General features: G+C 40.0%; 2 protein-coding genes across 3 annotated transcripts in view; one reads left to right on the top strand and one right to left on the bottom strand.

Annotated features, from left to right (window-relative positions):
- Positions 1-3,426, bottom strand: part of Angptl5 (angiopoietin like 5) — a 57,589-nt gene extending 54,163 nt beyond the window's left edge. The window contains 2 exon segments of the mRNA XM_075968009.1: positions 1,777-1,921; positions 3,334-3,426. Of these exon segments, the coding sequence (XP_075824124.1) occupies positions 1,777-1,921; positions 3,334-3,426 (238 nt within the window).
- Positions 3,427-13,170: 9,744 nt separating this feature from the next.
- The window catches only part of Cep126 (centrosomal protein 126), a 56,718-nt gene continuing 53,325 nt past the window's right edge, over positions 13,171-16,563 (top strand). For both annotated transcript variants that reach the window (XM_075966840.1, XM_075966841.1), the window contains exons 1-2: positions 13,171-13,390; positions 14,489-14,608. In XM_075966840.1, the coding sequence (XP_075822955.1) occupies positions 13,278-13,390; positions 14,489-14,608 (233 nt within the window). In that variant the 5' untranslated portion in view covers positions 13,171-13,277. The remainder of the gene's footprint in view (positions 13,391-14,488; positions 14,609-16,563) is intronic.

The raw sequence follows: 16,563 nt of genomic DNA on the forward strand, positions 1-16,563 counted from the left end.
ATGAGATAAGAAGTTTAGGGCCAGGAAGTATAGGAAGTGGGGGACAGGGTCTCATGTAGCACAAGCTGGCTTTTAGCTCCTTTCTGTCCCTCTTGCCTCCATCTCTCAAACTCTCAAATGCTAGGATTACACACAAGTGACCTGTGTCAACCTGCTTAGCCACTAAGTCCTATTAGATGATAAGACAAAGTGCAAGTGTGATTTACTTGCATACCATGCCAGTTATTTAAAAATACATCTTTGTTTTATTTTTTCTAATACTATATTTTATAAAATCACATCCACCTATGACTAGCATACATATACATAATAAATCTTAACCAAACCTTTGGAGGCCAGCAAGACAGCTCAGTGGGCAGGGCATCTGCCACTAAACTTGAAAATCTGAGTTCAACGTCCACACACACAGACACATACACACAAAATTAATTAATTAATTAATTAAACAAATGTAAAAACATTAAATTTCCAGTTTGTTAGTTTCTGGCTGAACTTGTATAATATATCCCTTTGATTTCATAGAAAATATACAATATTCCTTATTTTAAAAAAGGTTGCACAAACACTAAAAATGCATTCCCTTAAGGTATTTGAAATCCTGTTACTATCATCTCCCATAGTCTCTAAAATCCTCGGGGCTGGAGAGATGGCTCAGTAGTTAAAAGCACTGGTGTCTCTTGTAGAGAACTCAGAATTGGTTCTGACGCAGTGTTTCATAGCCAGCTGTAACTCCACTTTCAAGAGATTCAACAGCTTCTGGCCTCCTCGGTCACTGCACACATGTGGTGTATGTACATACACACAGGCAGACAAAACATTCATGCACATAAAATACAACATTTTAAAATAAATATCAACCACCTCTGCTTCTCAGACTGAGAAAGTTTTACATATAAGACAACGACACTCTTTCCAGCAAAAAGCCCCAGGCATTATCTCCTGAGTACCTTTTAAATGGTATATGTCTCTAGGTTTACTTCATCCTGGCAGTAGAATAATGTTAATAACGTCTGACAGCTGAGTCTGTTTCATCCAGCTTTATCTCTCATTTTCATTTTCAGTCTCTTGCTTTTTCTTAGTTTTTTCCCTGCACTTGTACAACTGTCTCAATGGGACCAAAGTGAGTCCTTGGATTGGAGCTCAGGACACTTATGTTGCACAGAAATTGAGCACACTTAAGCCAGCCTTTTACACTCTAACCTATAACTGACTATCCAGAGGAACTGGGTCACATTATGAGCTCCACCCATCCCAGGCTGCCTTTCTCCACTGCACCCCATGTATTTGATAAATGATAGGAATTACTGCACGGTGACTTAATTGTTCTTACATTGAAACTAACACTGTAATTATGATCCTTTCTGACATTAAATGACTAGATTTGTATTGTATTTATTACATTATTGTTGTAGCTTCTAGAAGTAATGTGTTTGTTCTTAGAAACACACTGTAGTGGGTGGAGGAAACTAAGGTGAAATTTCTAAGACTCTGAAGCAAGGAGTAAAGCAGCCACTCAGAAATCAATGTATTAATATTATCAGAACCCTCTGGCTTGCCCTTCTTTCTATGGTCTCTTGATACCACCAGACTCTCTGGAGGAAAGACTGCATTGACTTAACAAATATCTATGAAGCACATACTTATTAAGTGTCAAACACAGAAAGCATTTAGCCTTGGGTGATCAGATATATATAAAATAATCCATATAAAACAAAGGCACATTTTTTAGTGTCAAAGATTGATCTCATTATAATTGTGGTAATTTTTAATACTTACTGCACATAAAATGTCTTTCTTCTCCAGTTACTTTGGTCTTAGCATCACATGACTCCTTACAGTCTTCCTTGCACACGGTATTGCTCCTTTGACTTTCATCTTTGAGGTGAGCTTTATCTTCTACATTGCTATCTACTAGAGAATCCTTAGAGTTGTAAAACAGAAATGAAAACAGTACATGAAAATATACTGTCAGACCTTCTACACAGGAAGAAGACTGCAGAAAACAAATCGAAATACACAATGTAGATGATCACTTAAAATATATTTAATATATATTAAAATATATAATATATATTAGTTTAAATTCCCACAGATAACCCTTAAGGGCACAATTTAGTTTTGGTCAGTAAAAATATTCAGTACTTGTATTATCTCTTTTTCTTCTCAAACTCCAAACAAATTTGCTTAGGATTTCCTCCCACTCCTATGACTCCATGAATTTGACCCTTACTTTCTACAAACTTGTATGTGACAGGACTCACTTATCACCGGATGAAGGAAATTCCTCAGAGATATCATCAATGCCTCTAGCCAAGTGAATTTTCTGCCACCAACTGTTAAGAATTGAAGGAAAAATGTATAGGAATATTTGATTTTATATAAAATAATTGAAGATTTGAAAAGATAACTACTCATGGATTTTAATGTTATCATGGATAAAATTTAAAATTATGGAATCTTGTTTTGTAAAAATCAGTAACATATCATTAAAAGGATAATAACACGTGACATTAAAATTATCTCTATCTGTTTGCATGTGATTAGTCTCTTCACTATCAAGACAATCTTTGAGTAAGGTTGCCTATTTTCCAGACACTAAGAGATGGGTATAGAACTAACTACATTACAAAGATATTTGCCTTTGAAAGAACTTGTACTTTGTTACTCATACTATTTTAAACTTCTTGTTCCTTCTTTTCACTTCTATAACAATTGACAGACTTGATGTTTTTAATAGATATTCTTTTTTCAGTAAGGCTCTTAAATTTTAGTAAATGTATTAAAGAATTAAATCATTAGTGTCTGTGCAGCTGTCTTGGACTTTTTTCTTGTTTCAACCACAGCATCTTGACATTTGGTTTTTATATAATAGCAAATTCATTTTTAACATTTAAAAATGCAAACCAACATTTCAGTATATAAGCAGTCAACCCCTCAGCTATTCATAACATTGCACACTGCATGCTAGCTGTCACTCTGAGGTTGTTTTAGATAAGATATTCATGCATCCCAATTAACCACATAAAGGCCTTTATTTGAAATGTCATGGTTTACAGACTAGCTTTCTTTTTAAAGAGTAATTTTTACTAACCATCAGATGTTTCATTATCAAAAGTAATAGGAAAGCAGAGAATTAAAATATCTTTAAACAACTGAGAACTTTAAAAGTTTATCTTAAATTTAGTTTATTTTAAAATGTAACATTTAAGAAGTATCAACTTCTTGAAACAAATATTTTAATTGTTACATAAATTATATTTGTTGTATAATATATATTTTCAAGTTTCTAATACATCATGAAAGCTAAAATAAAATTGCTAAAATTCTTCCCACAGAATGATGAACACAGCTACCTTGTATAGTTTTTCCACAAGTGAAAATACATACATGTAAGAACAAGAGTGATGCTTGGGATAGACACATCATATTTTTCTTGAATTAATACAAACACTTTCTCAAATATCAGCTCTCTGTGCAAAGAATGGTGCACAGAGTCATTCGTTAAGAATGTCTGGAAGTTGTTCAGCACAAACACACGTGATACTTACAAACTTCCATGGCCTTTCTGGAAGGTGGACAGCACAAATACATGCCAACACTCACTATGCTTCCTCATCTGAAACAACACCCTTTGGTGGAAAACAAGGCAGGTCCAAGCAACACTCACACCTTAACTGACACACATCCTTCCCATCGCTTCCTACCTACAGCACAAACCAGATGTTTTCTAAAGTCATCTAATTCTGAACTGGAGTTTCACCTCAGAAAACTGTAGAATGGAGTAGAGAGGTGACTGAGTGGTTAAGAGCTCTGGCTGGTCCTCTACAGGACTGGGCTTGATCCAGTCACCCACATGATATTCCAGGGGATACAATGCCCTCTTCTGGCCTCCCTGGGCAGCAACCAAACGTATGGCACACAGACATACATTCATACATACATTCAGGCAAAACACCCATGCACATAAAATCAAAGTTTTTTGCTGTAAAATGGTTTTCATAAACATATATGAAGTAGAGACAGCTGACAGACCAGAAACCCTATTATGTTGACATTATCTGTGAATATTGAGATTCATTCAACATCAACATCCAAAGTTGATGATTAAACTTTTTTTAAAAAAGTGTTTTAGCCAAATTTAATCATCAATGGTCATAGTAACCAGTTAACTAACCACATTTTTGGCTCCAATTGATTGGTGCATTTTTCAACTACCTTAGTAAAACTTCAGAAATTCTGAACTGTTAGTCACTGAAAAATGGTCATTTTCTGGAAACTGTCATGTGACCCAGTTATATCAAGTCTGGGAATATATCCAAAAGACTCCATGTCCTACCACAGAGACACATGCACATGCAAGATGACTGCTGTCTTCCCAATAGCTAGGAAATGGAATTGGCTGAGATGTTATCACTTGGTGAACAAATGATGAAATGTGGTACAGATACACAGTGAAATTAATATCCCTTTAAGAGAATGGAATTTACAGCAAGGTAAATGGGACTAGAACATGTTGTACTAATCAGGCTGCTGAAGCCCAGAAAGACAAAACTACACATTCTCTCTCTTTTGTGGTTCCTAACTTCATATTGTTAGAATTCTGTGTTAAACCTGCTATGTCTGTAGAGGTCAGGATGCTACGAAGGATCCAGAACAGGGGAGAGGGAAGAAGACACAAAAGGGAGCATAGAACAGAGCACATGCTATGGAAGGTAGAGAAGGGGATTCGTGGGCTTAAGTTGGGGAGGGAGTAGCAGGATGAGAGGTAGGGAGGTAGCAGTGGGTTAACCAAAATTAAGGATATATGAAAAGGCTTTTGGAAACCCACTACTTTGTAAGACAATTTAGAAAAACATTTAAAAGGAAGAGTTTAGTCAAATCTACCTTCAATGTGTGAATAAATGGGTTATTAAATGAAAATCTCAAAGCTAGCCATGGGCTACTTCCTATCAGTTACTGGTTGTGGTAGCCCCAGAAGCCTAACAATGTAGGTGAGAGTCATTGCTCTTTGTTTCTCACTAAACACCGTATTGTGAACACAAGGCATAGAGAACTCAAGTAGGAATTGACCTGGAAATGTCGTCCTCACTGGCTAGACGTCATAGTACTGGACGATGCTGCTGTGCACTCACTAAGGCTGAACCGTCTTCACTTACCCAGGGTTGCACTCTGCATGCTACAACACTGACCTTCCAAACAAGATCTGTCCATAGACACAACAGCAACAAGACTGGTAGAGTTCACCAACTGCTTCGGATCTGAGGCCTGCTCCACAGAAAATCCATGCTTAGTGCTGTAACCCTGGCTGAACCGCATGTCTGTGGAGTTCTCTGGGGCAGGGGGAACTCCTGCTTTTGTTTTGCTAAGTGGACGTGTCAAAATGCCTTCAAAATACTTGTGTGTAGCCATAGACTGGTGTTGGTCACAGATGTTTCTCTTTGCAGTGCGCAGTCGTCGTTAGAGAGGCTCTAGAATACCTGAGTGCTAAGTGCTCAGCTCTAAACAGAACATCCATATCAACCTCCCAGGGCTCAGAGAACGTCCAAGAACAGGGAGCACAAAGTACAGCAAGAGTCAGAGGGAGGGGGAGTGCTGTGAAGCGCTGTCTCCTGAACAAAACATGGTCGTTGCACTCATGAGTCCACAGCAGCCATGGTGACCCACACAGGATCAAGCCAGTCAGAACGTCAGCATGGATAAGACAGGGGTCCCTTAGACTCCATCCACAGTTAAGAAGTCAGCTACTGGCAATTATTAATTTCTAGGGAAGAGGGGTCCTTTTTCTTCAGATATATAGCTGCAAGTAGTTATCCAGGCTCTTGGAGACAGCAATAATTGAACTTGGGGCTATTTTTTAAAGGATGTAAAAGTACATGTTGGGAGAACACTAAGGGAATGGGATTGGTAAATTGGGAGTTATTCTGATAGAAATATATGCATATGTGAAATTGTTGAAGAATGAATTTAAAATATTTTTAAATTAAACAAGATCGTTTTCTAAATGATCCATATCTAATGTGAGTCTTAACTTTTTTCCTTTACAATGGCTTTTCATTCTAGAAACACACTAAGACTTCATTAATTTCAAAATTAAAAAAACAGTAAAGTTCCCTTGGGCCTGGCTTCACATTTGAGAAATCATCTTCTGCACCTCCTTTCAGGGCCAGAGCAGAGCCATTGTTTGAAGGTGGTGGTGCAGTGGCTGGTTCACAATAGACGCACAAATATTTACTTAATAAATATCTTAAAGTAATTACCTCTCTTTGCCTTTACTTCCTCACTGCCGACTGTGTAAACCCAAACACTCTCATCTACTATTGATTGAAATGACTTTCTTGGGGTTCTCCAGAGAAGCAACAGAGGTGGCTGGAAGTGTGGACTGCCTGGTTTGTATCCTGATTTCATCATCCCTTACTCTTGAACCTTGGAGAAATTTCCCCAGTGTTACCATAGCTCAATTTCCTCTCTTGCAGAACTGGAATCATTCTGTGGATTAAATTAGGTAAAATATATCCATACGTAACACACCATGTTAGAAGCAGCAGGCAATCAAATGTGACATGTGTCACTTTTGTATTATTTCTCATCATCTATATGCAGTTCCAACACTGACAATATACATAGCCTCGATAACATATTAGTAGATATATGTACTTTAATTTTAAGCTTCTAGTTAAATTATTGTGAAATTGAATGAAGAAGACATTATCTTCAGCATTCTAAATCAGACAGAACTTAAAATACTTAGTTCTTTCACAGCTTTCCAAGATATAAACTTAGGAAATTCTCACTTATGCAGGAAAATATTTCTGCAGAAAACAGGGGGAAAAAACATTTTCAGACAAGATCAAAGTGAGAGCACAAGAGCTTGCCCACCCCAGGCTGCCACTAGCCTTGCAAGTTTGTAGCAGCTGTTTGATTAAAGAAGCAGGAGTCGGTGGTAAGGCTGACTCATACTTGGAGAATTCCTCTATTAAAGACACCATATCCTACTGTAAGAGTGTATCTTTGGTAATGAATAGCTATGTCTCCACTCACACAAACAGCTGAGTAGATATCCAACAGATTAAACCCTGACCCATGTAGTAAATGCCTAGCTGGGGCTGGGGAGATGGGTCAGCAATCAAAAGCAATAAAAAAGACAGGGTTTTTCTGTGTTAACAATCCTGGCTGTCCTGGAACTCACTTTGTAGACCAGGCAGGCGTCAAACTCACAGAAATCTGCCTGTCTCTGTCTCCTGAGTGCTGGAATTAAAGGTGTACGCCACTACCACTTGGCGGTGTTCTTACAGAGGCCTAATTTTAGTTCCCAGAACCTATGTGGTAGCTCACAACCATCCATAGCTTCAATTGTAGGTGGCCCAATGCTATCTTCTGGTCTCCGTAGGAACTACCACACACATGGTGTATGCATGCAAGCACAACACTTCTACACATAAAATATTTAGTTTTTAAACTTGCTTTAAAAATGTCTAGTTGCACCCAGACAGATTTCTCTATTTTGTTTCTGTGTGGAGTGTAGTCTGTGACTACATTGCTAGCTGGAGCTCTTGGAATTCTGCGGTTTGCCTGATTCAATAATTACTCTTTCCTCAAGAAACCCTTTTAAACTTAATTTGTCTCAAATTTTCCTACTAATTGGTCCAGTATTCCACTGAGATCATTTCTATAACAATAAAACAGCATTTAGTTTCTTTTGTAAGTAGAACATTATTAAGTTATGAGATAATGTTAATGAAGTTGAAGCCTCTTATGCCTCTCTCACACTCTTTTGTTTTCTTTTTTTTTTTTTTTTTTTGGTTTTTCGAGGCAGGGTTCTTCTGTGTAGCTTTGGAGTCTGTCCTGGAACTCACTCTGTAGAGCACCCTGGCCTCAAACTCACAGAGCTCCTCCTGCCTCTGCCTCCCGAGTGCTGGGATTAAAGGCGTGCACCGCCACCACCCGGCTTCTTATTCCTTTCTTTAATTTTTTATTATTTCCCTCCACAGAAGCTGGGAGTGCTCACACAGGATCCAGCACGGACGGTGCTGTAAAGGCCTCGCCCCGCTCCCACTGTCCACAATGCTCATTATTCTGAATGGGAAGGTCATGTTTTAATTTTATCAGATCAGTGTCAGTGTGCACCCATGTAAGCCCTTGCATGATTAGGGAGGCCAAAAGATAACTTTCAGAACTTGGGTCTCACCTACCACAATATGCATTCCATTCAGGTCCTCAGATGTGGCAGCATCCTTACCTGCTAAACCACCACCCATGTCCTGAAAGTCAATAATGATAACCACCTATCAACACACCTTACTGACTAAAGGTTCAGATTTTAAACACTTGTCATTTATATCACTGCAATCATAATCCAGTCTCTCGTTAACTTTCCCCAAACCCTGTGACAACCTTCAGGCTACTCTTCCTGTTTCTAGTCATAGCCTCTACATTAATTTCTTCACAGTAACTACAGGGTAGTGGCATTTCATTTGTATTTTAATAAATAAAGCTTGCCTGAAGACCAGAAAAGTAAAACAGCCACACTGGCCAGCTTTTAATCCCAGTAGCCACACTAGGTATGGTAGTGGTACACGCATTTAATCCCAGAACTAGAGAGGATTATAAAACAGGAGACAGCACTCAGTCTGTCTCATTCTGAGGTTTCCTGGAGGCAGGATCACCATTTTCGGACTGAGGTGGAGGTAAGAGCCAGTGGCTGGCTGCTTTGTTTTTCTGGTCTTCAGGTTGAACCCCAATATCTGTCTCTGAGTCTTTATTAATCGTGCCACACTCCAGTGATCCTTTTTAAACGTTAGGTGATGTAACTCCCAAATGCCCTTCTCTCCACTAAAGGTTGGCTTCACATTAGGACCTTATACGACCCTACCAGATACGGACTATGTATTCTTTACATTCATCATGCAGACAACTGAGTCAGACTATCCTTCCTGTATTCTAACCTAGTTTCCCTTCCTTAGAGGACATTCTTGAGCACTCTATCTGCAACAGTCTCTCTGGTGTCTATCTGTCTCTCTCTCTCTCTGTCTGTCTGTCTCTCTCTCTCTCTGTCTCACCACACAACTACATTTTTCTAAAGTAGTTTTTAGAGCCTAATATATTCTACTGGCAAGAAAATTTAATATAAATTTCAAACCTTAACATTTTGAAGTTTTTTAATTTTTACTTTTTTTTAATGATGTGGATGTCTGGGCAAGTGCCTGCAGAGGTCCAACACTTCAGCTCTCCCTTGAACTGGACGACAGGCAGAGGCAGACCACCAGGTGTGGATGCTGGGAATCAAACTCTGGTTGTCTACAAGAGTAGTATGTTTTGAAGTTTATTCATCACTAAATCCCCAGTAACTAGAAAGTACTTGCATATAGTAGATGTGATGTGATAGACAGGTATGTAGGTAGAGAGAGAGAGAAAAAATTCCCTAATAGGGCTGGAGAGATGGCTCAGCGGTTAAGAGCATTGCCTGCTCTTCCAAAGGTCCTGAGTTCAATTCCCAGCAACCACATGGTGACTCACAACCATCTGTAATGAGATCTGGTGCCCTCTTCTGGCCTGCAGACATACAGACAGAATATTGTATACATAATAAATAAATATATATTTTAAAAAAATTCCCTAATAAATGAGTTGTATTGTTAGAAAATATAAATGAATTAAGCATTATATTTAATTAAGATGTCTTTATGAAAAATATTGGTGCTTTAGTTTTATTCTTTATGTAGTGTGTGTATGCTCGCACGTGCATGCACACCCCCGTAGGTGGACACAGATGTTTGTGAAAATCAGATTTGACATCGGCTATCTTTCAGTACTCTCCACCTTAGTTTTTGAGACAAGGGTCCCTGATTGAGTCTGAAGCTTCCCAGTTCAGCTAGACTGGCTGGTGAGCAAGGATCTGTCTGCCTCCAGTTCTTCCCCAGTGCCAGGACTCCAGCACAGCACAGCCGGCCTTTCCTGTGGGTGTTGAGGATCTGGACACAGATCCTTGTATTCGCAAGCATTTTACTGCCCACGACCTTACAATCACCTTTCCTGGCAAAAGATGAACTTCATAAAAATCTTCAAATTATCTATTATCCAAGTATTTCGCCTTTAATTTTATTGCCTCTCAACTCCCTGTTTTTAGAAACAGGACTGAATCTCTTAAATAGGCTGTAGGAAAACTGGCTTAAGATTTTGAAGTTTTAAGAAAAGAATTATAAATCAACAAACCTGTAGCTTTAAAAAAAATGGATAACAACCTTAAGTTAAATCTGCCTTTTATTTTTTATTACCTTTACAAAGCAACATTTAGACAAAGAGTAACTACTGAGCAGGCATTTGTAGACACTGAGAAAACAAATCATGCCTTTCTTCTCTGTGGTTTTTAGACAGGTGAAGTAGCACAGGCTAGCGTCAAAGTCACTCTGCAGCTAAGGATGATCCTCCTGGCCCCATCTCCCAAGGGCAGGGATTACAAGGATGACACCGTGCTGATGTGAAATCATGCTTCTTAATGTTAATCAATATACCATGTAAAACAATAGTAATGTGACTACCGTTTCCCACTTACTAAATAATACAGTCTAAACAAAATTTTCAGGAAAGCTAAAATGCAAATATTGTAAATAGCAACCATAAATTTCTCACTTTCCTTTGCCTTTTGCAGTGCCCTCGTTTGCTAAGGTTCAAGTTGTCCTGGAGAGACAGAGGTCTAATGACAGCATTGGAAACAGAACCAGGGCCGATGCTGATGGTTAGGGATTCAACAGTGGCCCATGTAGCCAACTGTCCAAGCACACATGGTTTCCCTTTCTTGATAGGGTTATATGTTTTGTTTTGTCATCTTGCCGTGACAACGAATGAAACTTAAGCCCTTTGCAGTTAAAATCAAATGTGGACTTGCGACACAACCCAATTGAATCAGAACATCTCCATTTGAAAGGGGGGAAAAGTCTGTTTTAAAATAGTTTCAGCTGAAAAAGTTTGTTTGTTGAAGTGCTAAAAATTTATAAAGGCAAAGATATTTTAATGCTCCAGAGTGATCTCTTTTTGTTCTGAACATTCTGCTAAGCAATCTGGGAGTATTTATACATATAAAATGTAAATAAAAAATTTACAACTAACTAATATCCACTCAAAATTTATGTTTCTGCATTGGACTCCAACAAAAAGGCTCAGCCTTGTTCCAAATTTTCCCTTACATAGCTATTAACCTAGTGACTCAAAACTGTTTAATTTCCCACACAAAAGTCATTTCAGTACGATGATCTCTACTGGCACGTCTTCCCAGGAGATTATTAAGCTAAATCTGGACTTCTTTTTAGGCTACTTCTGCTGTGATGGTCCATTTGCAGACGCTGGCAGCAAACGAGGACCATAAGGATACGCTGAAGTGAAGTCATTATAAGTAGGGCAGTGGAGAGAGGGTGGCAGAAGTCTCAAGGCGTGGGGGAGAGTAAGTAGGGGAAGGAATTTTCCACTTAGCAAGCCTTTTTTTCCCTTTCTTTTTTTTTCTTAAAGAGAGAGTGATTTTCAAGAGAGTGATACCCAGGGAAGACTCATGACCTAAAAACCACAGGATTCCATACCTAACAAATTATGCACCAAATACTTATTTCCAAACTGCCAAGTAATATTTGTCCATATCTAGGGATTTTTTCCATTTGCTGTTTTTTATCTGTTAGTATTCTCCAGAAAACACCATGAAAAGGGAGAACTGAATCAAGCTGTAAAGCATAGTTCAGCTGTTCTCACTCACAACTGTGAGCCCCAGAAATAAAGGGGCTGCCATCCACTCAACTCTGTTGTGAGATATCTGTGGCTGTCTTGATAAAGAGCTGAAGGGCCAACTGTAGCACGAATAATAAAAATCCAGAGACAGATATTGGGGTTCAAGCTGAAGGTCACAAAAGCAAAGCATCCAGCCACTGGCTCTTACCTCTACCTCGGACGGAAGTGGGCGAAATCCTGTCTTCATGAATCCTGAAGACATCACACACCACTGAGGTCCTGTCTATTCCCCTTATATTCCTCTCTCCACCACCCTAGTGCTGCGATGAAAGGCATGTCATCCCAAGTGCTGGGAGCACCTTTGTGTGACCTGTTTCTCTTTTAGACAGATTCAACCTTATGTAGCCCAGGGTTGGCTTTGAACTCAAAGATCTGTCTGCCTCTGTTTCTACGTCCTGGGATTAAAGGTGTGTGCCACCACTCCCTGGCCTGTATGACTGACTAGGATGGCTGCTTTGTGCTCTGATCTTTAGGCAAACTTTATTAAAACACAAATAATACTATAGCCAATAGCTAGGCAGGAGGTATAGGTGGGACTTCTGGGCAGACTGAGGAAGTGGGAGGAGATAATCTAGGTCCTGGAAAGACACCAGGAGAAACAGATGCAAGATGGAAGAGAGAGAACGCCACATGATAGAACATAGATTAATACAAATGGGTTAATTTAAGTTCTAAAAGCCAGTTAGGAATAAGCCTAAGCTATAGGCCAAGCTTTCATAAGTAACAAGAAGTCTCAATCTTATCTGCTGGCAGTCCAACGAGAAAGTACAATCACACAACTCAGCTTGCTTTAATTTACCTCAATTTGCTTTGCTCAGCTTGCTTCAGGTCATCTCAATTTAACCTCAACTCCCCTTAGTTTACCTGAGATTACTCAGTTTGCCTCATTTTACCCTCGTTTATCTTTAGCTTGCCTCAGTATGCTTCTGCTTAATTAAGTTTCTAAAAAAAAAAAAATCTCAGCTTGCCTCAGTTTACCTTATCTCACCTCAGTAAACCTGTTTGGCTCCACTTGCCTCAGTTTATCACAGCTTCCCTCAGTTTCCCTCAATTTACCGAGGCTTACCTTCCCTCACCTCAGTGTACTTCAGTGAACCTCGGCTTCTCTTGCCTCTGTTTAACCCCGGTTTGCCACAGTTTACCTCAGCTGACCCCAGCCCGCTTTGAGCGATCAGGGCCTGCATTGGCCGCTCGGGCCCCTCTCCCGCAGCCCCGCCCCCTGCCCGCAGCCCCGCCCAGCGTTCCCCCTGGTTTCCGTCGCGAAGGACGCGGCGTCGGTTGGTTGTCAAGATGGCTGCGGCGTGTTCGCAGCCGCCACCTCTGCTGTCGCCCCGCGAGGTCGCCGCCCTCCCCGCTGTCGTCGCCACAGTCGCCGCGGCCGCGAAGCCAGGACCACCGCGGCCGAGCCTGCGACGCCGGTGACGCGGTCGGGAGACGCGCGCGCGCGGGTCCGGAACGCCAGGGAGGAGGGAGGCCGAGCGGCCATGCGGGCGGCGCTGGGGTGAAGGATGCTGGCGGGCAGGCCCGGAGCCCAGAGCGCAGGCGCGGGTCTGGGAGCCGGCCCCTCGGACTCGCTGGGCGCCCGGGACGGCAGCGGACGGCCACGACCCGGCGCCTACCTGTATCCTTCCCTCCGCATCCCGGCGGCGCCTGAGACTCCCGGGAGCACGCACGCAGGGGCATGGAAACTGGCAAGTCATTTCCAGTGCGGGTGTTTCCTTTAGCAGCTGCCACCCCACCCCATCCTGCCCCCGACCTAAAGTTACACTTTAGGTAACCACCACCCTGGCACCTCGCGTCCACACTTGGACTTGGCTGTCACATTTTTGTGAATTTTAAAATGCATCGGCCCTGTATTGGATGGGCGAAGACTCGCCTTTTCGAATTACTCTTTGCTTTTATAGACACTCCGCACTTAGTTGGGGCTCTTAGAGAAATGCACAGAGAGTAAAATCTTGTGCTATTCCTTTTTAGTAGTTGACCCCCGCACCCCGCACCCTTCCCAGAGCTGCTTAACCCAAGCACGTTCTGATCTTTCTGTTTCCTTTTTTCCCCGTTGTGTTGTCAGGCATAAGAAAGACAGAACAGGGAACCTGAAATTTGACAGCCTGGATTATTTCTGATTTTTTTCCCTGAGAAATAGTCGAGCTCCCATTTGATGTTACTGTTGGTAACATAGTGGGAATGTCAGTAAGCTTTGCCTTTAAAGTATATAAAGCATCTTTATTCTTCCAGAGAACGTTGTGATAATTAGAATTGCGTTCTCAAGGGACCTTTTAGCTGACAGTGATGGCGTTGTATGGTCATCTCTGTTTTTTTCAGGGAATGGAAAGTCTTCACTTGGGTTCCTACCACCACCACCATCTCTCTCCATTTCCTTACTTCCTTAGGTCCCAACTTCTGGAATTTTTTTTTCACTCTTTTACAATTTTAATAGAAAATCATCAATTTTCGCTAAGGGTCTTCTACAGACCTTGCTTTTGGTTCTAAGGATGCAGATCTCCTGGGGAAGACAGGTATGTTAGGGCTCCATTAATGCCAAACACCATCTCAGCTGGTGTATATGTATATAGCATTTGCTATCATATACCAACACTAATATGTACACATATTAGTTGTCCCACAAAAACATTATAGTGTCATTACCATGAGACTCTAATTATATCGGACCTTACTCACTAAAGATACACTGTTGTTCTTAACTAAATGGCATCACTAGAGATATGAAAACCCATCTCGAGAAAAACTTAGAAGAAGAACGCCAGATACTACTACAGCAACAAAAAATATGTCGGAATCGAGCACGTAAATATTTTGTGGAGTCAAACCGGAGAAGAAAGTAAGTAATTGTATTTTATTCAGAAGTGTGAATTCGTTTTGTTTTGCTTTGTTTCTTAAAGATAGGGTTTCTCTGTGTCAGCCTGGCTGCTCTGGAACTCATTCTGTAGGCCAGGGGCCTCGAACTCACAGTTTGATATCTTCCCTGCCTCTGCCTCCAGAGTACTGGGATTAAAGGCATGTGCCACCACCCACCACCTGGTTTAAATTTTTTAAGATATTGCTATTTTTATTTTAAATGTGTATGAGTATTTGCCTGAATGTATGTAAGTGTACACATGCATACCTGATACTCACTTAAAGACCAGAAGAAGCTGTCAGATTCCCTGAACCTGAAGTTACAGATGGTTGTGAGCCACTATGTGGGTGCTGGGAACTGAACCCAAGTCCTCAGCAAGTGCTTAACCACTGAGCCATCTTTCCAGTCAGCGTGGTTATCCAACATTTAAATGTTTTCATTAGAGCTGTCCCCATATTACTGTAATTCATGGTAGTAGAGACCCCTGGGGCGCATTAGCCATGTCATTGGGCACATGCTGCGATCCCATGTGGACTACAAAATTGTTCACCTGGAAATTCTTTCTGCTGTTGTATTTCTCTTGCACTTAATCCTTCCATCGTTCATCGATGTTGAATTATTGAATGAATAACTCAATAACTTTTTGGTCTTGTTAGTAAGCTCTTGGTCTTCTGGTACTTTTTGGCTTCAGAGGATCGTATAAGGCACTTGACAGCTGTCAGTAGAGATGACTATAGACTTTTATTTTATCCTGTCTACTCAAGTTGGAGTCAGAATTGTAAGCTTATTAGCATTTAGTATTTTCCCTTCAGACAGAGAAAAATCACCTGCCATTTTTTTCATTATCTTTGGAAGCTATCTTTAACTGTTTAAAATATCATAGACTAAGAATCTCTTAAGATTTCATATTCTAGAAGGTAAAAAGTAAAAGACATATTCTTCCAATCAGATTGATAATAATATAGCAATGAGAGATGACACTCAGTAAGTACTGTGGTTAAATCTCCTGTGAAGCAGAGCAGAAGTACATCTCATAGACTATAGGACAGGAAGAGTCCCTGGAAGAATAGTTAGCCACTGTTAGCCAAGGGACATGAAAGGAGCCATACTTTCTAGGAGCTAGAATAATACAAAGAAAGTCTAATGTTAGAAAATGTGACAGAAGATGTATGTACATGTTATGTGGAAAATGTGGATGAGGATCAGATGATAGGAGGTAATTTATGAAATAATATGTATGCCAATCTAAAAAAAATAAAGAATTTGCCCTTTACATTATAATAAAGAAACAAAATTAGAGATGTTCCATGATTTAAATTTATAAATTAGCTCATTATAGCAAAGAAGAAGCAGATGAAAAAAAACAGACTTTAAACCAAAAGTACAGTAGAAAGCTGTTCCCCTGTCTAAGCCAGTGCATAAGCATAGAGACGGATTCAGGACTGAGTAAATAAGGTCAGGAGTCAAGAGCCAGCTACAAATGCTCATGAACAGAATTGTCAGAATTCTTACAGAGCAAGAAAACTTAACATTTTAATGTAAATCTTTCTAGAATAACTTAACATGTTAAGCTTTATATTCATTGATAAAGGTAGTTTGATTTTGTACTTTAGACATATGGGTATAGCAGACATGGAATTGCTTATGCTTTTATATTACTGTATTTTTCTTGAGCTATTCTGTTTTTCTGTCCTCTTCTTTTCATGTCTTTAATTCTTTTAACTATTAATTGCTTGCACATTGACTTATTCATTGTGGTTTTTTCATACATGCATGCAGTGTACTATAAGTGGGCTCTAACAGATAACATTGGTAAGATCTTTGAAGATTTTCTGACTTCTCTACTGTTTATAACTTTTTTGAAATTCAGCTCTTTTTTAAACTGAAGTAATACAATTTTAACTTCAGTAATTTAAAATGCAGAAATTGGAATGTAA

The sequence above is a fragment of the Microtus pennsylvanicus genome, chromosome 3 (assembly GCF_037038515.1).
Source record: "Microtus pennsylvanicus isolate mMicPen1 chromosome 3, mMicPen1.hap1, whole genome shotgun sequence".
Lineage (NCBI taxonomy): Eukaryota > Metazoa > Chordata > Mammalia > Rodentia > Cricetidae > Microtus > Microtus pennsylvanicus.